This window comes from Daphnia pulex, chromosome 6 (genome assembly GCF_021134715.1).
Source record: "Daphnia pulex isolate KAP4 chromosome 6, ASM2113471v1".
NCBI classification, from domain to species: domain Eukaryota; kingdom Metazoa; phylum Arthropoda; class Branchiopoda; order Diplostraca; family Daphniidae; genus Daphnia; species Daphnia pulex.
The window spans coordinates 2,220,884-2,243,410 of record NC_060022.1 but is presented as its reverse complement, the minus strand read 5'-3'; the positions used below and the strand labels follow the sequence as shown (position 1 = coordinate 2,243,410).

At 42.2% G+C, this 22,527-nt stretch overlaps 5 protein-coding genes and 1 long non-coding RNA gene across 11 annotated transcripts; 3 read left to right on the top strand and 3 right to left on the bottom strand.

The window, feature by feature from the left end:
• The first annotated feature begins 2,522 nt into the window (after nt 1–2,522).
• On the top strand, nt 2,523–4,977 carry LOC124196381 (synaptic vesicular amine transporter-like). Of its 2 annotated transcripts, XM_046591439.1 has the most exons (10): nt 2,524–2,670; nt 2,775–3,031; nt 3,108–3,503; nt 3,565–3,626; nt 3,692–3,812; nt 3,870–4,123; nt 4,192–4,335; nt 4,403–4,503; nt 4,574–4,680; nt 4,754–4,977. In XM_046591439.1, the coding sequence occupies exons 2-10, from the start codon at nt 2,926–2,928 to the stop codon at nt 4,975–4,977; spliced, it is 1,515 nt and encodes a 504-aa protein (XP_046447395.1). In that variant the 5' UTR covers nt 2,524–2,670; nt 2,775–2,925. The 2 variants fall into 2 exon arrangements, with proteins under 2 accessions (XP_046447394.1, XP_046447395.1); XM_046591438.1 differs by having other exon boundaries at nt 2,523–2,670; nt 3,692–4,123.
• On the bottom strand, nt 4,970–6,579 carry LOC124196384 (ras-related protein Rab-4B-like). The gene is made up of 7 exons (XM_046591441.1): nt 6,390–6,579; nt 6,204–6,284; nt 5,869–5,963; nt 5,786–5,805; nt 5,503–5,720; nt 5,339–5,434; nt 4,970–5,270 (listed from the first exon to the last, which is right to left on the bottom strand). Exons 1-7 carry the CDS (start codon nt 6,403–6,405, stop codon nt 5,146–5,148), a joined length of 651 nt encoding a protein of 216 aa, XP_046447397.1. The 5' UTR covers nt 6,406–6,579; the 3' UTR covers nt 4,970–5,145.
• Nucleotides 6,580–6,667: 88 nt separating this feature from the next.
• On the bottom strand, nt 6,668–8,245 carry LOC124196383 (DNA replication complex GINS protein SLD5-like). The gene is made up of 5 exons (XM_046591440.1): nt 7,588–8,245; nt 7,369–7,515; nt 7,150–7,301; nt 6,912–7,085; nt 6,668–6,839 (listed from the first exon to the last, which is right to left on the bottom strand). Exons 1-5 carry the CDS (start codon nt 7,708–7,710, stop codon nt 6,740–6,742), a joined length of 696 nt encoding a protein of 231 aa, XP_046447396.1. The 5' UTR covers nt 7,711–8,245; the 3' UTR covers nt 6,668–6,739.
• Nucleotides 8,246–8,827: 582 nt separating this feature from the next.
• On the top strand, nt 8,828–19,186 carry LOC124196380 (tau-tubulin kinase homolog Asator-like). 4 transcript variants are annotated; one of them, XM_046591436.1, is made up of 11 exons: nt 8,828–9,135; nt 10,953–11,424; nt 13,251–13,398; nt 13,911–14,125; nt 14,217–14,387; nt 14,464–14,562; nt 14,654–14,773; nt 14,839–15,895; nt 15,964–16,411; nt 16,480–18,237; nt 18,307–19,186. In XM_046591436.1, the coding sequence occupies exons 1-11, from the start codon at nt 9,113–9,115 to the stop codon at nt 18,362–18,364; spliced, it is 4,569 nt and encodes a 1,522-aa protein (XP_046447392.1). In that variant the 5' UTR covers nt 8,828–9,112; the 3' UTR covers nt 18,365–19,186. The 4 variants fall into 4 exon arrangements, with proteins under 4 accessions (XP_046447392.1, XP_046447391.1, XP_046447390.1 ...); XM_046591435.1 differs by lacking the exon at nt 8,828–9,135 and adding an exon at nt 9,274–9,404 and having other exon boundaries at nt 15,964–16,403; nt 16,472–18,237; XM_046591434.1 differs by lacking the exon at nt 8,828–9,135 and adding an exon at nt 9,274–9,404.
• On the bottom strand, nt 18,595–20,371 carry LOC124196385. 2 transcript variants are annotated; one of them, XM_046591444.1, is made up of 5 exons: nt 20,166–20,371; nt 19,779–19,875; nt 19,686–19,714; nt 19,533–19,622; nt 18,595–19,459 (listed from the first exon to the last, which is right to left on the bottom strand). In XM_046591444.1, the coding sequence occupies exons 1-5, from the start codon at nt 20,194–20,196 to the stop codon at nt 19,320–19,322; spliced, it is 387 nt and encodes a 128-aa protein (XP_046447400.1). In that variant the 5' UTR covers nt 20,197–20,371; the 3' UTR covers nt 18,595–19,319. The 2 variants fall into 2 exon arrangements, with proteins under 2 accessions (XP_046447400.1, XP_046447399.1); XM_046591443.1 differs by having other exon boundaries at nt 20,037–20,370.
• Nucleotides 20,372–20,449: 78 nt separating this feature from the next.
• Nucleotides 20,450–21,820, top strand: LOC124196386. The gene is made up of 3 exons (XR_006875683.1): nt 20,450–20,799; nt 20,904–21,154; nt 21,564–21,820. It is a non-coding gene; the product is annotated as an uncharacterized LOC124196386 (long non-coding RNA).
• Nucleotides 21,821–22,527: the final 707 nt, after the last annotated feature.

Sequence of the window (22,527 nt, the reverse complement as noted above, 5' to 3'; positions counted from 1 at the left end):
AACTGATTGACAAATCGGAATTCCAATGTCTGTAAAGTATCTATTTTAATCACAGCAATTCTCAAACAACAAAAACACAAAGTAATCCGTTCAAGTTACACTTTGTTATTAGATTTCAAATTTTGTTTTGGTTAAAAAAGAAACCCTTGAAACATATTGCTTATTGTTCAGTAGAGTTTCGGAGCTTGGACATTAACGCCGCCTTTTAATCATTTATGTTTTATTGTGCTCTCCATTTTTCCCCGGCAGAGAATCATCATTCTTGGCTACCAACGCTCATTGTATATCCCAAAATCCTACGTCGTTTGTTACCACATTCTTCTCGAGAAGACCGGCGGAGGTATTATGGTATTGACTTGGCTCACGTCCGGATTAGAATAGCTGCTGGAACCCTCCACCGCCGTGAACTGCGTCAATGCCAGGACTGCATACCTCCATCAGTTCCATGAATGATGGCTGTGAAACGTCGAGGCCGTCACCAATAATATACCTAGTGTCTACCACTACTACACGCCGTTTCGTAAACTGACGAGTGCCTCCGAAGACACTTTTATGAGGATTTACGATCCTGACGTCGCCGAGCTGGAGCTGACACGGTTGATTTTCCAGTGGGGAACTTTTTAAAAACCAATGGTTTTTAAAAGAAACGTGCCAGTCCATTCTTTGATATTAGCGGATCTATATACTCATGGCCGGCCAAGTTTTCAGAGCGTCAACGATTCCGTACGCGGATTTGTCTTTACACATGTTTTGGCTATTTAACCTACATTCGCAAATACTGCATGGCGTGACAGAAGATGTTCGCCAACTGGACCGCGCCATCAGATTAAAATCTAAGATGCTATTTTCGGTGTGAAAGGCCATTCTTATCATTCGCAACAATTTTTTTGTTTGCTCGACTTGGACGAAGATCTCGACAATTCCTCAATGTCACGCGATTATTGCAGACAGTTTAGTCTTTGTACACATTGTTCCATCACCCGGCAAAGTCCGCATTTTTACAATATCAATGTGACTAGACGTATTGCATCACCCCACGTCTGGGTTAGCCGACATCATAACTCTGCACGTGTCTAACACCAATTCCTCAGATTTTAGAAAAACAAAAGTTTTCGTTTAACCTGTCGTAGAAAAAAAAAAGTAGATTCTCAAAATGACCCCTAGCAGCTCAAATAGGCTTGGCTAACAAATAGAGACGTGTTCGTGTTTCAGTATCCGTGTTTGATCCTTTGGTTTCGTCAACAACCCAGCGACAAGTCATGTAATACTTTGAACAAGAACACCATGCCAGTAAAAATAACTTGTTACTCACAAAGTTGTGAGTTGGGCAATGAGAATTTACAATGAGCCCTTACTGAGTCAACAAACAACAGTCAGCCTCAGGAATAATCGTAGTTCGTAACGATTTAGAATCAACTCCACAGGATAGTCAAAAAGGAAGAATAGAGATAAATTTGTCCTACCTTTGAGCCTGGGAAATTCGGCCAGGGATCCACAAGGGCTTCATCCGCAGAGAAGTTGAATCCGCCAACAGGCGAGATAGGAAAAAGGGGGTCCTCGTGAATACACCGCCCACACTCACATGGGTGTACACGAGGACAGAGGAGATTTAAAGAAAAGGGAAGAGTCGTAATTCGCCCTACATCGGTAATTCCTCCAATCAAGAGGGATGCTGTTTATCTAAATGAAAAAAAAATGGGTTATTACGAAAAAATAATGACAGAAACAACAAGAGCTAAGAATAGTTGAAAATAAAGCAGTGGTTGTACCCTAATTGTTAATAAACATGAGAATTAAATGTTTCATCTATATAATGCACTGCATTTTGCAAGTTATGCATCATTGAAATGTCTAGCTCCAAGTCAATGTTCCAGGAATAAAGGTAACGAGAATTATTTTCCTAGCAATGATAGTGGGATTGTTGGCAATTCAAAGTATATACCAGCACAAGCCAAACTTACATAACTTATGAGGACTGGCTCAGCCAGGCCTCAAATCTGCACAAAGAAGAATAAGGTTACAGTGCAAACAAACTGCCATGCATAGTCAAGAGGCATATGATCAAATCGGTAAGGAAATAACTTTTCACAAATTTGGAACAGGCTTAACACCAACACTTCTAAGCTCCCATATAATAATTTAATTTGTATTCTTAGTTTAAATTTACCTGACAAAAAGCATGGATTGGAGAGCAGCATGGAGAACCGCGACCGAGTTCATACGACGACCACATTTTTGTAATTTTATTTGTTATGCTATTTTTCGTGCAGTAACACACTGTACGTTTCCATAAAAAAAATTAATCGCTACGTTTTTCTACATCTTCTATCTAATTATACTTCGTCTCTTTTTTGAAACTTTTAAACAAAACGTAAGCAGACGACACTAATCTTCTAATAATCTAATTTTGCATAATAAGATATCGATAGAAATTAAATCGACTCTCTCATCCCTAAATCCAAACGATCAAACCACTTAATCATAAAATCGGTTTTCTAATATCCTGTGAACGAATCGGGATTATTTTAGTGTCTTATAGTTGGTCTCATCAAGTTAAACTGAGCCCCTCTACCACAGTCTAAAATAAAAACCTCCACGAAGCCTTTTCTAATTTCACACTCCAATGCCGTTTCTTAATTGTCATCTTACTTTGTGCTAAGTTACAGTCTGGTAAGAGGTTTTTTGCTTATTTAGTTGTTCTTATTGTTTAGCCGACCGTACACGTATGACTGCTGGTGGCTTCGGCTACGATAACCAGATTTTTTTTTTTTCAGGATCGATCCTTCCGTGCGCTTCATCGAGTTAATACTCATTGACTGGGCTGTAAGTCAACGCCATCAACTGCTATAAATATGAGGACAGGACACAGTCCTAAAAGCTCCAGTTCTGAGCCCAGCAGCTTCGACAGGCGGAAGAATATCCAACATGAGGAAGCTGTTCTACAACAAAGAACGCGGAGTTACCGAAAAATTTGTTTTACTCAGCGTCTATTTCGCTCTTTTGCTGGACAATCTTCTACTGACGGCCGTAGGTTGGTAAAAGATCATTTAACATGTATTATCTGATATTAAGTTTCCCGCTCATATTTGAATCAATTTTGAAATCAGTGCCGATTCTCCCGCATTTTGTACACCGTGCTGAAAATGGACAGGAAGAAAACGGGACGCTTGTCAGCCCCGAGACTGGCAACGAAACATCGTCTAGCCTGTACAACTTATTGAAATCGTCTGCCCAGCACTTCCACATTGGCCGAGGCTACCAGCCTGAAATAGGCGATAATAGTCGACTGGGATTCCTGCTCTCTTTAAAAGCCATCGTGCAGCTGGCGGCTAATCCTTTGATAGCCGTCGTCAGCCAGAGACAAGGATTCGCTTTGCCTCTTCTCGTTGGCACCGTCAATTTAATCTTATGCGCTTTGCTCTTTGCCTTTGGTCGATCTTATGAGATCTTGTCGTCAGCTCGGGCTCTGCAAGGCATCACGTCCGCTTGTTTTACAATTGCTGGTCGTTTTAATTCAATTCCCTTTATGTACTATGTCTGGAACTGAATGCCAAATTTCTGTAGGCCTTGGGGTGGTAGCGTCAACTTACAGCGAAGAGACTAAACGAAGCGAAGCTCTTGGCCGAGTATCTGTCTACTAATTTTAAGTGTTTTTTAAAATTCTTATTTGACATTTATTGGTACAACCTAGGCTTTAGGTGGAGGAGCCGTTGGAGTCCTTCTAGGTTATCCAATCGCCGGGTTCTTATATCAGCTTACTGGAAAATCTGTACCATTTCTATTAATCGCCTTCTTGGCTGCCCTTCTGTTAGGTAAAAGTCATTTAAGGACATGGAATTTAGCCAACCTTAATAAAAATGGATTCGTAGTTGCTTTCTCGGTGACACTGCGCGTCTCTGATCATCAACAACAGAGGAATGAAGACGAATCCATAGAAGAAGACATTTGTTTTTCAGCGGAAAATTGTCCTAGCCGGAAACCTGTTGAACCTCCTCAGCAGTATGTCCATCATCGCCATTTGGTTCTTGGTGTTGTAGTTGGCGCAATATTTATTTCCACATCGGTCATGTCTCTTCTGGAACCGTGCTTGCCATTTTGGCTCATGAAGACTATGAAACCGGAAGTCAGAATTGATTTAATCTAAATAAGTTATTATTGCTCTTTCAATCCGACGACTATTTTCTATTACAGCGTTGGCAACTTGGAGCTGTTTTTATTCCCGACAGTTGCGGTTACTTGTTAACCACTCACTTCCTCGGTGGTTTAGCTTACCGTGTCGGTCGTTGGAAAGTGGCAATGCTCTCTATGATAATATTGGGTATCTCTTGCACTTTGGTAAACAATTTTGTTTTAATACTTAATTCAAATTCATTCCATGCGAAAATTTCATTTCATCATCCAGGTGCCTCTTGCTAGTTCCATCATCCATTTAACTGGTCCGCATTTCTGCATAGGTGCCGGGATAGGTGCTGTTGATGCGTCGCTAGTGCCTCTCTTGGCTACGTAAGTTTGGCCCATGTTATAACACCCATTCAATTTTGATCAATTAATGTTATCCTGTTAAAATACCAAGGCTGGCAGAAAATCGTCAACGTTTAGAAAAGATTGTCGATTTGTCCCCGTCGTACGGTAAAACCTTTGCTCTTGGACAAACAGCCGTTAGTTTAGCCTACTGTTTAGGTTAGTTGATTTCAATAGTTACATTTTTAAACTTACAAATGCGACAGACGAATAATTTGCTCCTACTGAACAGGTCCAATGTTAGGTGGAATGCTGGTGGAATCTTTGGGCTTTCCTCGCCTGATGCTTTGCATGGGTGTTTTGAATTTAGTCTTTGCTCCACTGGTCCTAATCCTTAAATCCGATGAACCTGAAAAAGTATCTGAGCTAACTGCTCTGACGTTATTCTCGTCTGATCACAGGGGATACAGTCGATTCGAAAATGAGGAACTCGAGAATGTAGATGAAAAACGTTAGAAAATTTGAAATCTGTATGAACGGTTTTTCTCATCAATTTGGACATTGTTATTAATACCGAGCGGTTTCGTCAAATATATATAAATAGACGTGTTTCGAATTATTATTACACTGGAATTTAAGACATGGTTAACTGTCTCTACGTCTTGAAAGTTCTTTTTGATAGTGTTAGATCTTGCAACCCGAACATGAAGGTGGATTTACTGAAATAGATGTCGACTGACGCTGGAATCTTCTAATAGCCGTCTCTCCATGCTGAATACCTGAGCCCAATTTATTGGGGTCAAGTTCACCTTTAAATATTAAAAACAATAACAGAAATTAATTTTGATTATAACACAAAATTTAGGATTTACATTACCCGTTTCAACTTTAGAAAGAATGGTCTTTGCACATTGCAGGAATGCCTCTTCAACATTTTCACCGGTTAACGCACTGGCTTCTAGGAACATTAGATCTAAATAAAAAGAAATCTTGAATTCGACAAATGTTTACAAACTATTACTTAAACGAATAACGATTTACCATTTTCTTGTGCAAACTGAGAGGCCTCTAGAAATGAAACTTGTCGATCTTCTTCTAAATCTCTTTTGTTCCCAACCAACAAAACAACCAAATTGGGATTTGCTAAATTTTGAGCGTCAGTAAGCCAATTCGAAACGGCGTTGTAACTTTCTCTCGAACTGATATCGTAGACCAAAAGCGCTCCAGCCGCTCCTCGATAATAGCTTTTTGTAACGGACCTCAATTATTACAAAAAAATTAGCATATTCAACTGATAGTATTCAACAAGAGACAATTGTGATACTTGAATCGTTCCTGTCCAGCCTGTAACACAAACAATGATTTAGCTATTAGGTAAACCGAATACAATTGAATATGCTATATTACAGTGTCCCATATTTGCAACTTCACTTGTTTTCCTCCTATTGTGACAATCTTTGAACCAAATTCCACGCCAATGGTATGGCTGCTGTCTTGCTTGACTGTGAACCAAGAGAAAATGTAAACAGGGAATTCTTAATAAATATGCATTAATAATGAATTATGTTGTTGCAAAAAAAAGTCCTGTTAGACAAGCTGTAAAAGCAACTGCAAATTTACAGTACGAAACGAACAATCTACCTTTCATATACAAGACAATTTCATTTGTTGTGTAACTATCTACAAACTATCTACACATTTGAAATTTTACAATACAAAAAAAAAATAAAAGCATGGCTTACATTTTTTCTCAATGAAATGGTGTAATAAGCAGGATTTTCCTGTGCCTGCACTGCCAATGACAAGAAATTTGAAAAGGAATTCTGAATAAGATAAAAGTAGAATTGATTAGCATTGTGAATTTTTGAACAATAAAAAAATGGGTTGACGTTTGTCTAATGAACAACAAGTAAACAAGAAAATACTACCGAAATTTTCAGCCATCCTTGGGCATACAATTACGGAGAAAGGCTATATTATCAATAAACCGATGTAAAGGGTCTCAGTCTCAAGTATCAGTAAGAAACTGTCAAAACCAGAAATCAACTAACAGGATGTAGCTTTGTGATTGCAAGGAAAGTGATTGGCTATATGAGTTCATGAAGTCTAACAAGTTAGTTAGCAGACGTTTTTTCTCGGCTCAAAAAACAACTTGGTCATTAGCGCCACCTTTTGTATGTTGTATTCAATAGAAAATAAATTAATTTTTTGTAAATTTACCTGTATTCCTGAAGAAATTTTACATAAAAGTTTTACAAAAAGTGTAGCTTTAATTAAATTACAACAAATTGACCGTATTATTTTGCAACAAGCTTGAAATTGATCTATACGGAAGTAAATGTTGAGAATTCATCAGCAGTTCCACTTCTATTTCACCCCTGATAAAATCAAATAAGAATTTTGAATACAATGTGAAGAAAAAATTATTTGAATTCAATATAAACACTTACTCGCTAGTGCCATCGCTCACAAGAACTGAGGGGGCATCATCCTTAACGCATACGAAAACGTAGCTATCTCGGTTTGGAGTTGTAATGAATTTTTGGGTGTTGATTTCTCTCATGTTTGTAGGCATGTGTCTGAGTCCAAGAGTTTTTAGGTGGGTTTCTGTGTTGGAGTTTAGTCTGTCAAAAAACAAACAATATGGTTGTTAGAGGAACTTAACAAAAATAACTGGTAATACTATACTCTTGTGCAAATTTTAATTCATCTTCTGTAAGCAAACTTGGTTCATTTCGTTGTCTTTTGTTTTCATTGTTCAACAAGTAGCCAAGGAATTTTTCTATTTTCTCCAGACGTATTCTTAGGTATGATGTAACTACATAGCGTATTCTTTCAACCTAACATATGTTTTACAAATATATTAGTAAAGGGGGAAGGGCATAATCTTGATTTAGTAGTTCATACTTCCATTCGATGCAAAGCAAATCGAAAATCTGATTTAGAAATGGCCATCAGATTCTCTTCCATGTTCTTTGTCTGCTCTAAAAGACAGTCAACTAGCTCAGTCTGTGGAGATAATAATTCTGGGGCGAGCATTTCATTGAGCCAGCTCTTGACATACAATAATACAGAGGAATGTCAACATCAAACAGGACATTTTTGGCACGTCTAATCATTCCAAACCTCTTCGAGTTTCTTGACGGCTTCAGAAGCAGATAAGAATTCGGCGTCTTCGGTCTCTGATATAGTATCCGCTGTTCCGAAAAGATCACTTAGTTGCGTTAGATTTCCGGAATAGGAAGCCATTATTATTCTTATTCAATCGTAAACGAAATTTTACCACAAGCCGACTGCTATTTGACAGGAGAGGCCTCACAAAACAACGTTTCCCGCCAAAAACAAAAACATCGTTGCATGACTCGGCTAATGAAGCCAGAGCTCAAATGTTCTATTTTTTCCTTGGATTATTGTTCCGTTCTAAACGGGTTTGTTCTTCAAACATTTGCAAAGCAAACCTGGCCCTCTTTGAAAAAATATATCAGTTTAAGCTAAGCGTGTCAATCGACAACAAACAAAACAAGTCGTTTCTGCCATTTGGTTAAGTGCTGGCTCATCGACTTTAAGAATACATTATGCAAATGCAAGCGAGCGGAAACCATGTATATTTTTAGTTACATCTTATATTCTAAGAAAAGATGTTGTGATTTGGCCAAGTTTGTACCGGGCGGACGGTAGTGCCTTAAGGTAGAGCAAGGTAAACAATAGTAAGGCAAACCATCACGGTATACTCGACATTTTGTTCAACTTGAATTTTTTTGCGTTGGCGTTTCGCATTTCCTTCAACTCCTGTTCCATCACAGTTATCGGTGGAATTGGACGGCGAAAAAAGAGAGAACGTTAAAAATGAGGACAAGATTTCGAAATCGAAAGAAGATGGTTTGTTCCTACGTGGCATCCGTGTTCGCGAATACGCAACATCCTTGTAAAAATAAGCAATCTAGTGCTATTATTAGATTACGAAATGTACAGAGATCGCACGACGAGTATTTATTATTTACAAGAAAAGACATCCCTTTTGCGTGGTCTGCTGTACAAACCGTAGGTATATGTACGTATAATTACGTATCTGGCGGCAGGTGGTTAACTAAACAGAGCGGACGTTGAGTGACGAACTGCACATGGACCGTTTCCAGACGATCATTGAAATTGCTGCACTCGGGTCTAAATAAAACCGTCACATAAGGAACTCTAGTTTTCATTTACGCCAACTGTAGCACAAAATGCTACAGTAAGAGAATTAAGGGGTAGTAGTATAGACGGAGAAAACAAAACAAGCTTTTCGGGTTGTCGTGACGTGTTGAGCGCCAAGAAAAAACTAAAAAGAACTAGCGAGGCCGTATTCAAGAGACCGGCTCAAGCATAGCGGGCGTTCAGTCTGTAAGGATCTGGCTAGCGGAGCTGGCTCGATCACTTAAAGCTCCTTCTTTTAGTCCACGAGCAATAAAAACTGCATATCGTTTCGAAAAGCAAAGTTCCGCAGTTCGCACAGTGTGGGGGAATCGACGTCGATTTCTTATTGGGAATATCAACAGCTAGCTACCACAACACATTTATTATCGAGAGGTGAAAACAAAAAAGAAAGTCGATTTCCGGAGTGCGCGCGCTGGCGAATTACATTCAATCTCCTTGTCGCCCGCAAGCAGCCGATATGCGCTGGGAGATAATGCAGTGGTAAATCACAAAATTTTTATCTTCAATATTTTATTTAATTGCTTTTGGTCAGTTCCCATTCACGGAAACAGCTCAAAAAGTCGTTGACCGGATTTCGTATGAAATTATAAATCGATTTAGACTACATATCGATAGCTTAGCATCATCGATTTTATGCGTTACCCAACCCCTTCCAACAAATTTTGTTTCGTCTGCTCTGCTCAGCCGCAGTCCGAATGTGTCGACAAATATGGCGTTCAACTGTTCTATAGATTTCTGCCAAACTACTGGTAAGAAAAGCTGAAATAGATTTGTTTTGGCTAACTAATAAGGTTTTCTTTTCCTCGAGGAAAGTCCCGTGTGATTGAGCAATTTGAGCTTGTTGGAGAAAAATCGATTTAGGCAACGATCTGGTCTGTGTATACGTGCTTTGTTGGAGGGCGAACTACTGGGGTTTTCTATCATTGACTGATTTTTTTGTCTGGGGTATGACGGCTGGTCTCAAGTGGGTATGGCCGGGATTATCCCATTATTCATTCATGTTGGTAGGAAAAGTGTTTGGAAGTTAGTGAAGTGAACGTAACCAGCAGATCCAACCTAAATTTTGTTACATTTCCAGGTTAACATAATTGTGGATTGAGCAGAGTCAAGTGGGTGATGGAGTATTGCGTTTTCTCACTTTCCAGTAGACAATGTCTCCCTTCCCAGCGCAGTTGCCCTTGTTCAGCAAGAAAAACAAAGGGGTGTCGAGTGATAGCAGGATTCAATCAGTCTCAAAGAGCTAGTGAATTTGAGTCAGTAAGGAAGGTGGAGCATTGGGCAAAAAGTGGCAGAGACAGTATCTGTCTCGGCGGTACGATCTCGTCGACTAAAAATAGGAACGGTGGTGTGGCTTTTTATGTGTGTATACATCTTCGGACTTCCCCAACTAGACTATATTGCACGTATAGGAATCGCTCGCAAACACACCTTGAATCCTACGTTTCGCCACTGTTCTGATCGATCCAAACATCCCAAACAGAACCAGTTTGCCTGGGCCGTTTTTCTCTGTCTCTCCTTCTTTTTTCCCCCGTTGAAAAGGTCGCGCTTGTACACACATTTCAAGGTTGAATATTATAGGAAGTTGAGTCGACAAAGTTAGCCACTGAAAATCTCTGGTCGAAGCTGGAATTGGCGCTCGTCTCTTTCAAATGATGTATTTATACCAACAGGACTCTATCTAATTCAAACTGTGTGTGTGTGTGTGTGTTTGCTTGCTTGCGTGAGTGCGTGCGTGTTGTTGGCTATATGCCCGTTGAGCAGCAGCAAACATGAACGTCTCGTTTTCTCTTTTGTCGTGATTGTTTGTTGAAGCTGATGACCGCGATCTGAAAATATCTCTCGGGGCGGCCCCCTGTCTCTCGTCGTATTCTTCGGCTTTTTTATGCCCCCAGTCCACCTCTACCCCCCTTATTTTTCGGTGCTTTTCAGATGCTTTGATAGTTTTGAATGGCGTTTGCTAGAAGTAGAAAAGCGCCATTTTCTCGCATTCGTTTCCTTTTTCTCTCCATAGTAAAAATTCGGGCGACAACTGATTGTTGGTAACGCAGTTGTTTCGTTTGTTGTGTAGTGGTTATAAATCAGTCGCAGCTGGTTGGCTATAACGTTTTGACCGTTTCCCGGTGCAGTACGGTGGTACGGCGTGACAATGCTCCATTGTCTCATGTATTACGCTTGCCGCCCACACAGAACCGTCAGTAGTACGAGTCCCGTCTGCAACCCCCTGTTTTTCGGTGGGGGGTATGCCCGGCTTTTATTGGTTTCCCTTCACATTTTTTATGTTTTCTTGTTGTTGCTAGTTCGGCGGAACCCAGTCCCTGCTTAGACGTAGCGGCGCTAGCTGTTGACGAGGCGACAGTATCATCCGTCAGATCGGTCGCAGTTTCCGCCACAGGACTGGGCGGCATCAAAATCTCGGCATTCTCCCTCCTAGTCAACGGCTTTTCGCAGTCGAGCAGCAGCGGTTGCGTTCGTGCCGGTCGACGCCCAGCAGTCGCAGCCTCAACAACCTCAGCCGTACGTTTGCATAGCAGCAATAGCAGCTCGTCGAGTAGCAGCGACGACGACGACGCCGATCACAGCAGCGACGAGCGAAATAGCCAAAAGAGTCAAAGTGCCGCCAGTTTGGTGGAAACGCGCAAACCCAAGAGACCAAATCTCCTGCAACTTCCATGTGTAGCACGCCCTGCTAAGCAAACCAACGGACACATCACCATGGCCACGGAAGACCTACTCCAACCCGGACATGTTGTCAAAGAGCGCTGGAAAGTGGTACGTTATTTTTTCTTCTCTCCTACTTTTATTTTTTACGATTTTCCTATCGACGTTGGGTAAGCAAAAACAGGAAGAAAAAGAAACAAAATATATACATGCCGGCCATTTAAAACGATTTCTACACTGCTGTGTGCTCGGTTTAAGCTCCCAATCTTTGAAGCCTTTCCAGAACAAGAACCACCCAATTGATCATCCAACTCAATTTGCATGTAGTTTGACTTGCAGAAGGGGAAAAGGGGCTTCGACTTGGGGGTTGAAAGACGCAGTTACTTTTTTTGGGTTGTCGTTTTGGGCCGACCTTCCGGTCTCGATTCTGCATAATTAAGGGAACGGGACAGTGAGAGGAGGACAGTTTTACCAACAGCACGTGGCTTTCGTCGCCACCACCAACGTCCTGTGGCTAGTCACACAGTCAGTTAAAATAAATTGGGAACACTCCCGTCTAACCCTCGTCCAATCCAGACAGCTGTCCGGGGGTAGTAGTGCTGCGCCTACATTGACGCACGGTGATGAACTCGATCTACGAGGTTCCCTAAAAAGACGTCAACGTGTTTGTTTAGCGCATGCAAAAATATAAAAGAAATAACATTTGCCAAACCCCCCCGCCCACTCCGGTCGAGCTTTTTGCTGGCATTGTTGTTTTTCAAAATGAAAAACGATTGCGAAACGAGGAAAAGACGTTTCGACTGTCGAACTTGACCCAGTTTTTGGCAAATCAGTTTTGGCGACTCTTCGCAGACTCTTTTGCGAGCCGTTTTCCTAATTTCAGCTCCTTTGTGCGTGTGTGTGTGTGGGTCTCTCTCTGCTAATGAGGTCACACGGGCACCGGCAAATCTAGTCACCCAGCGTGACAATTAGCGTGACGCTTGATTGGAAGATGAGCGCAACATGTAACATTGTTGCATCGGATTTCTCACTTCCTTCCTTTCTGTCTCTCCCCCCTACACGAAATCGTGTGCAGGTATAGTTTTAGTATCAGGAAAATTGAGAAAGAGGTTAGTCATCTGGTTCTTTTGTTTTCTTTTGATTGTAGTATGTGTTCCGCACTAGTTGTGCTTCCATGCGCAAAAACTTGGCACCGGCTCCCCCTTGGGTCCTGGGCTCAATTCGATCTTTTCTCTCTGTAATGTAACCGTTTCGTCTAATCAAAATGTCTACTGACCTTATTTTTATTACTTGCATTAGACATTTTTTCATCCTTCCTTTTTTTGTGTTTGGGTTTCTGCAACGGGCTCGCTCCTTGAGCCATACGTCAACATCAAGTAACCCAAATATATACATTACTCACGGGCGGGGCGGCATAGTAGACATCTCAAACATTTCGAAACCCAAATTTGTCTCACGTTAGCTTTGAGTTAATCGATACTTTAGGGACAAACAACAAAAACAAAACAAAACAAAAATGGTATGAAGAAATCAAAAAAGTTGGTGCGCTTGCGTCCCGGTTTCTTTCACCCATCGTCACGCCCGCTCTAGTCTGGGATTTTCTCTTGTCTCCTTTCCACACCGTGCGCCTTCTCGGCGTAATGAAACTGTGAAAATCGCACACACTCATTAGCGCTAATGAGGCCGCGAGTACTGGATATAGCCGGCGAGAAAAATGGGAAAAGATGCCGTGCCAGAACTTTGGATGAAAGTTCTGACTGAATCTGTCTACATAACAACTCAGGGGAGGTCGTGTGTGTGTGTGTCACCGGGATCAACATTAGTTCTACTTTTTTTTAAGGAATACAATTTGCCGCTGCCAAGTAGTATATTGGGTGGAGCGTGTACTGAATTGAAACTTAAATTAATCACGTAATAATCCCTCCGTCATGCTCCAGGTGCGCAAGATTGGCGGCGGTGGTTTCGGAGAGATCTACGAAGGAGTGGATTTGGTGACGCGTGAACTGGTGGCTCTCAAGCTGGAATCGGCCAAGCAGCCCAAACAAGTTTTGAAGATGGAAGTGGCCGTCCTAAAGCGACTCCAAGGTTCGTATAATCCGCAGTTCTAAATTGGCCCAAATAGGGTTAGTATAACACGAGACTGGAGTAGTGTGTTGCGCTCAAAGGTACTCTGCCTAATGATGTAGTTTACAGGCTATTGTGGGCAACTAAATCGATCCTTCTTGTTGCGGATAACGTACACTTTTTCCTCCCTCCCTTTACTACTTATTTTTATATTTACGCTCGCTCCATCTCGTTGTCTTCATTTTTCCAAATTTATGATTTCATTAGTGGAGACCACCCTGGCTTCCTTTCTGTCACTTGTAAATATGACTTGTACATACACACACGACAGGGCGTGTCGTTCTAGTTAACTTACGACGCTGGAAATATGCGACTGTATTTTATGACACGCGCTGTCTTGTCACGTCTCGCTGGATAATAAGATCTTCCCCTTTGATGCGTCACACGCTTCTCTATTTTTCTTTTTTGTTGTTTTCATTTTCTGGGCTGTTGTTCTTCCGGATGATTACTTTTATGCGATGTGTGTCTTGCAGGTAAAGAGCACGTCTGCCGCTTCATCGGATGCGGTCGCAACGATCGGTTTAACTACGTCGTGATGCAGCTACAGGGTCGAAACCTTGCCGAGTTGCGGCGAGCCCAGCCCAGAGGAGCCTTCTCCTTATCGACCAGCCTCCGACTGGGTTTACAAATACTCAAAGCCATAGAAAGTATCCATGAAGTCGGCTTCCTCCATCGCGATATCAAACCTGTAAGCATAATCGATTGCCAATTTCAAATGTGTATTTGAACCATATTGGACTGACGTATTGGTCTTTCTACATTTCCAATTTGGTTTTTAGTCCAACTTCGCTATGGGCCGTGTGCAGCACACGGGCCGACGGGTTTTCATGCTGGATTTTGGTCTGGCTCGCCAGTACACGACGGCGTCGGGAGATGTCAGACCGGCCCGATCAGCTGCAGGTTTCCGAGGCACCGTTCGTTACGCCTCGATCAACGCCCATAAAAACAAAGTAATTCCATTATATTACGTTTGATGAATTGAATCGATATTTATTGATTAACTGACAAATCAATTTCGCCCAACAGGAAATGGGCCGACACGATGACTTGTGGTCTCTCTTTTATATGCTGGTCGAGTTTGTTAACGGACAACTTCCGTGGAGAAAAATCAAAGATAAAGAGCAGGTAGAAATCTAATGAACCCAAAAGTTGATTGACTTTTTGAACATTCAATCCAAAATTGTCGACATACTTTATTTTCTTGATTGACTTCCAGGTGGGCCTAATGAAGGAGCGCTATGATCATCGGTTGCTCTTGAAGCACTTGCCGTCAGATTTCAGGAGTTTCCTGGAACACATTCAGTCGTTGCAGTACGTCGATAAGCCAGATTATTTGGTAAGAGTATGCCGAAAAAAACGTGCCTTTTCAAGTGTCTTGATGGTGTATTTTGGGATGTTTAGATGCTTGCCGGAGTGTTGGAACGCTGCATGAAGCGGCGCGGCGTCCGAGATTGTGATCCTTACGATTGGGAAAAGCTTGCGGAGGCGCCACAGTCGGTGACCACGTCCTCTTCTTCGGCGGCCGTGCCATCCAAGCCCCAGCAGCGCATCATCACCAATCCAGGCACTGCCAATGTCACGACAGATAATCTGGGTGAAGATCCACTGGCCGCTAGTATTGGATTGAATAATCAAGAGAACATGCATCCGAGCGATATGGCAGTGGCTGCTTCGGCTGCCGTGCCGCCCGTCGTGGATAGGAGGACTCCGTTGCAAACCGCACAGGTTGTTTCAACCGATAAGGAAGGAGGGACGAATGGTGATGGATCGAAATCCCCGGTCGCTGTGAATGGTCAAAGCGCACAAGTCAATGCCCAAGACAAATCACCCAAGAAGCGAAAGTTGGAAGGGGGAGCCGACGCCGTTGTTCCACCACCACTCGCTCACGATAGACAAGCGCGACGGGCACTGGTTGCGGAAGCCGCCACCCCTGATTCGCTGGTGGACACGGAAAATAGTCGAGAAACAGCCGCTCGTCAAGAATCGGGTGCTGGATTAGTGGAAACGGATAACGGTTTCACTCCGCTAGCGATTTCAGCTTCGATGCCGGCCGTTCTGGTGACCGCTAGATCTCCACGTCCCAATTTCGGTCCGTCGCACAGTGTCCCTCAATCGCCCAGCACGCCGGCCGACGTCGACGACGCACAAGCAGCTTCGAATGTTGCCAGGATGGGTGGTGGCGGCGTGTCTCCAGGCGTAGTTAGCGCTGGAGGAATGGGATTAGGATCACCTTTGGGTGGAGCTGCTGACAAGGGCGTCCGAGGACGCACCAATCTGAGGCGCTTTCATAGCATGCACGCTCACAACCACAGTCCGGGTAGTAGTCGAGGAGTACGTGTCACTAAGGAGATGAAGGAGCGCGACCGGGAACGCGATAGGGATACGTCTTACACTCAGTGTGCCGTGATGGATGACGACAACGTTTCTGCCCTTCAGCAGATGACAAGAGCTGGCGGAGGTAAAGAACTACCTGGTGTAACAATAGACAACAAAACTAATGATTATTTGTTATTTTTAAAATGGTAGGGTTAACTCTGGCATCGCAGTGGAAATCCCAATTCGACGATTCGGAGGAGACGGACGACGAACTTCAAGGTGAACATTTACAGAGCCCCGAACATTTGCCTGCCTTGGCCCGGCTAGGAGTGGCCATGCTGCAGCAGCAAATGTTTGGCTATGGATCGTCCCCTACTTCGCCAGTCATGCTGCGAGCCATCAGCCCTAATAATCTAAACGAGCAAGCGATGGCTATGGAATCAGCCATGCAATATTTCAACGAACGATCGCCCGACAACAATCAGAACAACAACAACAATCAGTCGGGGCAAACGGCTATGTGTGCTACCACATTGCCCAGGAGGTCCAAGAGACCACCTGAACGTCTAAAAAGCGACGAGTCTCAACTAGTTAAGGGCTCGACTCTCGATGGACTGGATGTTGAAGGAGCCGATACGATGCAAGCCATTCTAAATAGGTAAGCAAAGATCACGTTTGTATTCTTTTCCCTACAATTTTTCATCAATCAATTCTTCGGTTGAATAGGGAGGGATTGCCACGAACCTGGAGCAATCCTCAACTGTCTTCGCACATCCGTCCAGGGCTAGAACCTCCTCGATTGCAGCAGGCGGCTTTTGACGACTGTGTCTACGCTGTTGACGTGATGAGGAACGTTGCCGTTAAGCAGGGTGCAGCCGCATCGACGTCAGCCACCAAAGAAATTGATCCGTCTGCCGATGAAGTGGAGCGAAAATTCAGCCTTCCGGCACGCATGCTATGCCAAACGAGCGCCGCCCTGTTACAATTGCAATCGGATTTTCAGAATGACTCATCACAGGCTGCCGCCGTCGCCGGCCGATTGGAAATCCGCATGGTGGATCCGTCTACTCCTCGTTCTCACGGAGATCACACGACCGATCAGCCGTGTAATGTCCCAGCCCTTTACGTAGCTACGGCGCCCAGCATTGAAACGTCTGCCGAGAAAAGCGCGGCTTCCGTCTCTCAGTCGGCCGTCACGCCTGCGCTGGTCCCCGCACCAGCTGTCGAAGAAGCGACTGTTTTCTACGACGCTCAACCCAACGGAGACGAAGATACTTTCCGAACAGCTTTACCCGGTACAACGATTAATGCCGGGACGTCCAAAACGATTGTGCTTGGACAAGCTGGCGGACTTGCGGAGCCGGAAACGGAGAGACTTGAAGTCAAGTCAATCACTCAAGATGATGATAACGAATCGCTCCATTCTCCTGAGAAAACCTCGAGGCTATCGTCGGCCCGAGGCTCTAAATCCCCGCAGCAACAGCGGCGAATCGGCACCGTCGTGCCGCCAGTCCCTCCGCATTTGGAAACTCCCACTTTGGTCGATCTCGGTCTTAATCGAGATGGAAACAGAGAAGATGGTCGACGTCGAGGCCGCGATGTCGAGGGAGAGACCGAAGAAGATGAGGAAGAAGAAGAAGAAGAGGATGAAGATGAGGATGAAGAAGAAGAGGGAAATGAGGAAGTACGGAAGAACAATGACGGCGAAGAAGGTGACGCTGATGATGAAGAGGGCAATAAACGGACTCAACAAGATTACCCGGTCTTGAGTGAGCAGCTGGACGAGGAACGCCGCAAAATATCTGTCATCAACTTGAACGACTTGAGTGCCGCCTTTCAAGCCTCCAGCCGGATGCGGACTCCTCGCCATTCTCCACCGCCTGCCGAATTACCTTCGCAACAGCATCTGCAGCAGCGACGTTACTCTCAAGAGGAACGTTCTCATGCCGTCCGCCTAGTGTCGGGCTATCTGTCACAAATGACCTCGTCGGCCGCCCAGACTGGCGGAGAGGAAGAAGAGGCGAGCGGTGGCGATGCAACAGCTTCGGCTGGCAAAGGTCTTCGCTATGATCGAGACGATGAAACTTCCAGCGGCCGCCGGAAAAGACAAGGAGTCGAAAAGTACGTCTCGGATAACTCGCAGCTCAATTTGCAATTCGAGCGACGGCGATCTCATCGTCCTCAAAGTAGCGACATGACTGGATTAACTGTTGTTCATCACTCGCCCACTATGCGCCACCGGAGTAGCGTCGCCACAGCCCCGGACACCGCCTACTCGTCGCATCCATCGTATTTGGATACCCGGTCTAGGCCGTCTCCGCAGTCATCGTCTGTAGGCGGTTTAACAGCTTTAAACAGCACCTACGAAATCAGCCGCGTCCGATCGTCGCCATCGCTGGTGCCGTCGACGAGTCGCTTTCCTTTTCATTACACCCCTCACCCACCTACAGGCAATCCGCCCACTCTTCGCGAGCTCGACGCCAGGTAAATAACACTTTAATAAGGATGAAATACTGACACTCGATTAATCTACATTTTGTTGTATTTCTCCAGGCTGCGCCGCTATCGCCCCGTCTCGTTTCGTGACGGCACATCTTACAGCCGCCGCTGAACGCCGAATCCTTTTAAAAATTCTCCCCTTTATGCCGAACCATGGCAGCTTTTCATCACGCAATTTACAAGTTCTAGTTCACAGCACTGATGTCTGGGTTTTATAAATTATTTCTAGTCTCTTTTTCATTCACGCTAGTCAATGCCCTTCCCCCTGCTCTACCACCCTCAAAACTGAAATCGATATCGACGATTTTTACTATCTAATGATGCATTCTTTTTTTTTTTTTGGTAACCATTGAGCTTGTTTCGTTTGGGCCGACTCTATTCCATTCGCCGGTTGTAGCCCCCTCAAAACCTTCGCAATCATGACTTTTTATCATTTCTTGTTCAATTTATAATTATATACTTTGTTGCGTTCTTCCTTTTCCCCGATGGATAATGTCAAATGCGTTATTAGAGGGGCTATAGGGAAAAACACCAGCTGCTATGTGATAATCGGGTCACTTCTGCTGCTGCTAAAAACACACCTGTATTATTTATTTATTCATTTTTCCACTTTTTATTTGATTCTTGTTTCCGTAAGTTTGGAAACACTTGTTTCGCGTGCGTGTCAATCCCTATCGCCCTGAAGACATTTTTTTATGTACTTCAACTGGTATTTGTGTTGTGGTTTTATTAGCTATCTAAATTTTTTTTTCCTTTCGACTTTAGTGTCAGCTATACATATTTACTTATCGGTGCTCTCCAATTCGCAAAAGTGGTCTGTGACTTTTTTCTTTGTTTTGACATCCCTCTCCGCTCGACCGAAACCCCTCACCTCTGTTGTACTCGAGTCAGCGCGAAGGTAAAAAAAAAATAAAAAATACATCGTTTGAAGTTATTCTATTGCAATTCAAACATCTTAAATAAAACGGTAATTGAACAAACAGTGGTTTACTTAACATCTGATGGCCATGACGTCCTTTGTATTGACTAGATAAGTTTTTTAAAAATCAAATTTAACATTCAGCGCTTCAGTTGTGTTTCTTCTTCTTTGGCGGCAAGTAGATTGGTTTCCCGTTGCAAAGTTTCAAGATTTCTTCATTTTCTTGGTCATTTAATACCTCTTTCTTTAGCAATTTTGGTGAAAAGGTTAGTGCAATAAATGTAATGCCTAAAGAAGTAAGTATTACAAATTATGCATTATTGCTTGGTAAAGTAAAATTATTCAAAGAAATAGATATTACCATCTACTATAACAGGGAAAATAATATGAAAATTGAATGGAGTACTCTTAAACTTCAATGCTTCCAGCATCAGGTACACAATTTTCAATACTAAAGATGAAATGTATAAAAATTTAAATTACACACATATTAGTTAATTATGTCAATATTTACAAAGGGAAAACATTGCCATTACTGCCATCCTGCAAAAAAAAAAATTAATGAAATCATAAACTAGAGTAGTTACAAATTTCAATTTTTACTTACGACCAGTGGTGAATGCAAAAGGCACTAAGTAAAAGAATGCTTCCATTTTGAATGGAGTAAGCTATCAAGAGTCTTGCACTTGAGGATGGTAGAGGTACTATGTAAATGAAATTATCAGACATCAGAATGAAATAGTATTAGTGTGGAATGCTGGCTGTTAAAATAAACAAACTCCATAGAACTAAGAATCCATTGAAATTTAATAAAATCTAAACCCTAATGGGGAGAACTGTAAGTAAAGGATTAGAATTTGCTTACGATTTTCAAGGTCTGTAATGTTAGTTGAAGTATTGTAGTTTTTGTAATAAGACCCCAAGAAAACATCCTTGTCAAACCAAGAACGAAGAGCTTGAGCAAAATCTAAAAATGACACAAACGCAAGCCAACCTCGCAAAGTGTAGACTCCTCGGTCTACCATTCTGAGTTATCATTCAACGAAACAATGCTTCGATTTCTTAACGGACGGTAAAAATGACTTTAACTGTTCCAAATAGAAATTTTGAATATAAATCACATAATATTATAACAAAAAGTATTATGATCTCTATTCCCGTACGTCATAACCTAATCAGTTTACAGGTCTGGAGCAGACGACGATTCGGCGAGGCAAGACACCTAGTGAAGAAATTTCATACTGCTCTATGGAATCCCATTTCATCAGGTTCAGGTCTACTGACGAAATTGGGAAATTTCTGCCATTTCTTCTAAAGACACTGAGCGGAAAGTGTGTTTTTTACTTTTTTCTATGCTTTTTACTGACATACTTGACTTCGTTTGTTGAAAGTTGAAACTGCTATCCATTTTTTCCAAAATGTCTCTTGCTCGTTTCGTCACATGCGGAACATTTTCAATTAAAGTAATTATAGTTGATCGCTACAGATTTAGTTTCGACTAGAGAGTAGACCCATTTGCTTCTCTGTTGCAATTATGAGTTAAAACCATTATGGAAATGTGGATTACATTTGTTATTTTCAAGTTGGAAAACTTGACAACTACAAATTCCTTCGTAAGATTTATCAAGGTAACTCTGAGAGATGGTATAGTTTAACTTCATACTTCTGTCGTTTTGGTTATGTTACATGAGATTCTGTTCCTTGATAGTAACTTGATTTTGTTTTTCAATAGCCAGATGAAGTCTGCGCTTCTTTGTTGCAGTCTAATGTGCACATGGATTGGTTGCAGTCATCCGGTGAAAGGTGTGATTAAATTGAGCTGTTGCATGCAGTCTTTGGTGCTGATGTTGTCCTGGAGTGTGGGAGAGTCCCATGCAAAGTCTTCTGGGATCAGCCATATCTGAGTTGACGCTGGATCATGCTGCATTGTGGTTGCCGAAATGTTGGACATCTAGTAGAACTGCAAGAAGACTCTTTGAAATGGTAATTTGATAAAAAATTATAAGTTCTTACTTGAGAAGTATCATGCTTGGACTACTATAATTGCTTACATTGTTTAATTTTAACATTTGGGGATTTCATCATGTCAACAGCTCTTTCCTTTGATCATATGTAAATTGAGTTATGGATTGTTTAAGGGGAATTGGTTAACAAGATAGGCAGATACTGTAGAAGAATGTTTTTTTTTCGCTGCAGAGCACTACAAATTTCAAATGAATTTGTATTGAAATCTTAAATGAGTAATCTAGTAATTCATGTAAATTTTTGTTTAAACTATAGTTATCAGATGGTGTTGCCATAGAATATTTGGGTGAACTCCATTTGAAATGATTTTTGTTTTATTCTATACAAAATTTCCATTGATCAAACATTAATTTCATTTTGGTCTTAGGTTTATGTTTACGTAGCAGTGATGTTGCTGTCCAATATGGCATGTTGTTGCAGCCTATACTGGTGAAAGATTTTTTGCATCGAGTTATGCTGTTGCTGTTCCTTGGTGCCGGACTGCTGGTGTTGTGCACAAAAGTTACATCCAGTTTTAATTGTTATTTGTGTCTATGCAGTTAACCGTTTTTATGTTGAAAAGGAACAGAAAAGTTCCTTGGTGTTGAATCGCTGGTGTTGTGCCACAGAAGTTACATCCTGTATTTTGTTTAATTGCCATTTGCGTCTATGAAGTTAACCGTTTATATGTTGAGAATGAAAAAAATAGTAATACGGGGAATTTTTACGTTAACAAATAATAAACATGCCTTCGCGATTGGGAAACCTGGGGGGGGGGGATAATTGATTTTCATTAACTAGAAAAAGTCGTGGTTTGTTTTAATAAGGTAGAAATAAAATTCCTTTATCTATCCCATCCATATACCTATCTATATAACCACATCTATTCCTCAAACCCCATAACCTCCACCAACATCCATTCCTTTAACCCCAAAACTTCCACCAACATCTATTCCTTAAACCCCCATTTCCCCACATCTGTAATATATAAATTTTTTTGTTGAATAAATAAACCAGTTATATGTTATGAAAACTCATTCTGTTTTTGGAACACTTACAAAATAAACAATTTATTAAACAGAGCGTCCGGTTCGAGACAATATTTTTTGTGCGAGGCTTTTTAGCAAGCAATCCGCCACCCAATTTGACAAAAAGTGATAGTTTGTTTTCACGGATATTGCGTCAGACGGTTAAAAAATTTCTAGTTCAGCAATCTCATGTAGAAATTTGCATCCAGTCTACTGGTGCAAATTACGATTCTTTAAGCTTGATTAATTTAGGTGATGTGTTAAAAGCAATTGTGGGTAGCTAAAAAATTGAACTAATTCGCTTTTTCAGAATATTTTGAAGAT

What these genes read in the sequence shown, in the direction of transcription:
- LOC124196381 (XM_046591438.1), top strand. Translation starts at nt 2,926, where the DNA reads ATGAGGAAGCTGTTCTACAACAAAGAACGCGGAGTTACCGAAAAATTT. An exon ending in TCTTCTACTGACGGCCGTAG is followed by an intron (nt 3,032 to 3,107) that starts GTTGGTAAAAGA and finishes TTTTGAAATCAG; the next exon opens with TGCCGATTCTCCCGCATTTT. An exon ending in CGCTTGTTTTACAATTGCTG is followed by an intron (nt 3,504 to 3,564) that starts GTCGTTTTAATT and finishes AAATTTCTGTAG; the next exon opens with GCCTTGGGGTGGTAGCGTCA.
- LOC124196384 (XM_046591441.1), bottom strand. An exon ending in AGTTGCAAATATGGGACACT is followed by an intron (nt 5,806 to 5,868) that starts GTAATATAGCAT and finishes TTTGTGTTACAG; the next exon opens with GCTGGACAGGAACGATTCAA. An exon ending in TCTTTCTAAAGTTGAAACGG is followed by an intron (nt 5,271 to 5,338) that starts GTAATGTAAATC and finishes TAATATTTAAAG; the next exon opens with GTGAACTTGACCCCAATAAA.
- LOC124196383 (XM_046591440.1), bottom strand. Translation starts at nt 7,710, where the DNA reads ATGGCTTCCTATTCCGGAAATCTAACGCAACTAAGTGATCTTTTCGGA. An exon ending in TTGCTTTGCATCGAATGGAA is followed by an intron (nt 7,302 to 7,368) that starts GTATGAACTACT and finishes AACATATGTTAG; the next exon opens with GTTGAAAGAATACGCTATGT. An exon ending in GTGAGCGATGGCACTAGCGA is followed by an intron (nt 6,840 to 6,911) that starts GTAAGTGTTTAT and finishes TGATTTTATCAG; the next exon opens with GGGTGAAATAGAAGTGGAAC.
- LOC124196380 (XM_046591435.1), top strand. Translation starts at nt 9,289, where the DNA reads ATGCGTTACCCAACCCCTTCCAACAAATTTTGTTTCGTCTGCTCTGCT. An exon ending in TCAACGCCCATAAAAACAAA is followed by an intron (nt 14,388 to 14,463) that starts GTAATTCCATTA and finishes TTCGCCCAACAG; the next exon opens with GAAATGGGCCGACACGATGA. An exon ending in CCGATACGATGCAAGCCATT is followed by an intron (nt 16,404 to 16,471) that starts CTAAATAGGTAA and finishes TCAATTCTTCGG; the next exon opens with TTGAATAGGGAGGGATTGCC.
- LOC124196385 (XM_046591443.1), bottom strand. Translation starts at nt 20,196, where the DNA reads ATGGTAGACCGAGGAGTCTACACTTTGCGAGGTTGGCTTGCGTTTGTG. An exon ending in CATTACAGACCTTGAAAATC is followed by an intron (nt 19,876 to 20,036) that starts GTAAGCAAATTC and finishes TCATTTACATAG; the next exon opens with TACCTCTACCATCCTCAAGT. An exon ending in TTTCCCTGTTATAGTAGATG is followed by an intron (nt 19,460 to 19,532) that starts GTAATATCTATT and finishes TTACTTCTTTAG; the next exon opens with GCATTACATTTATTGCACTA.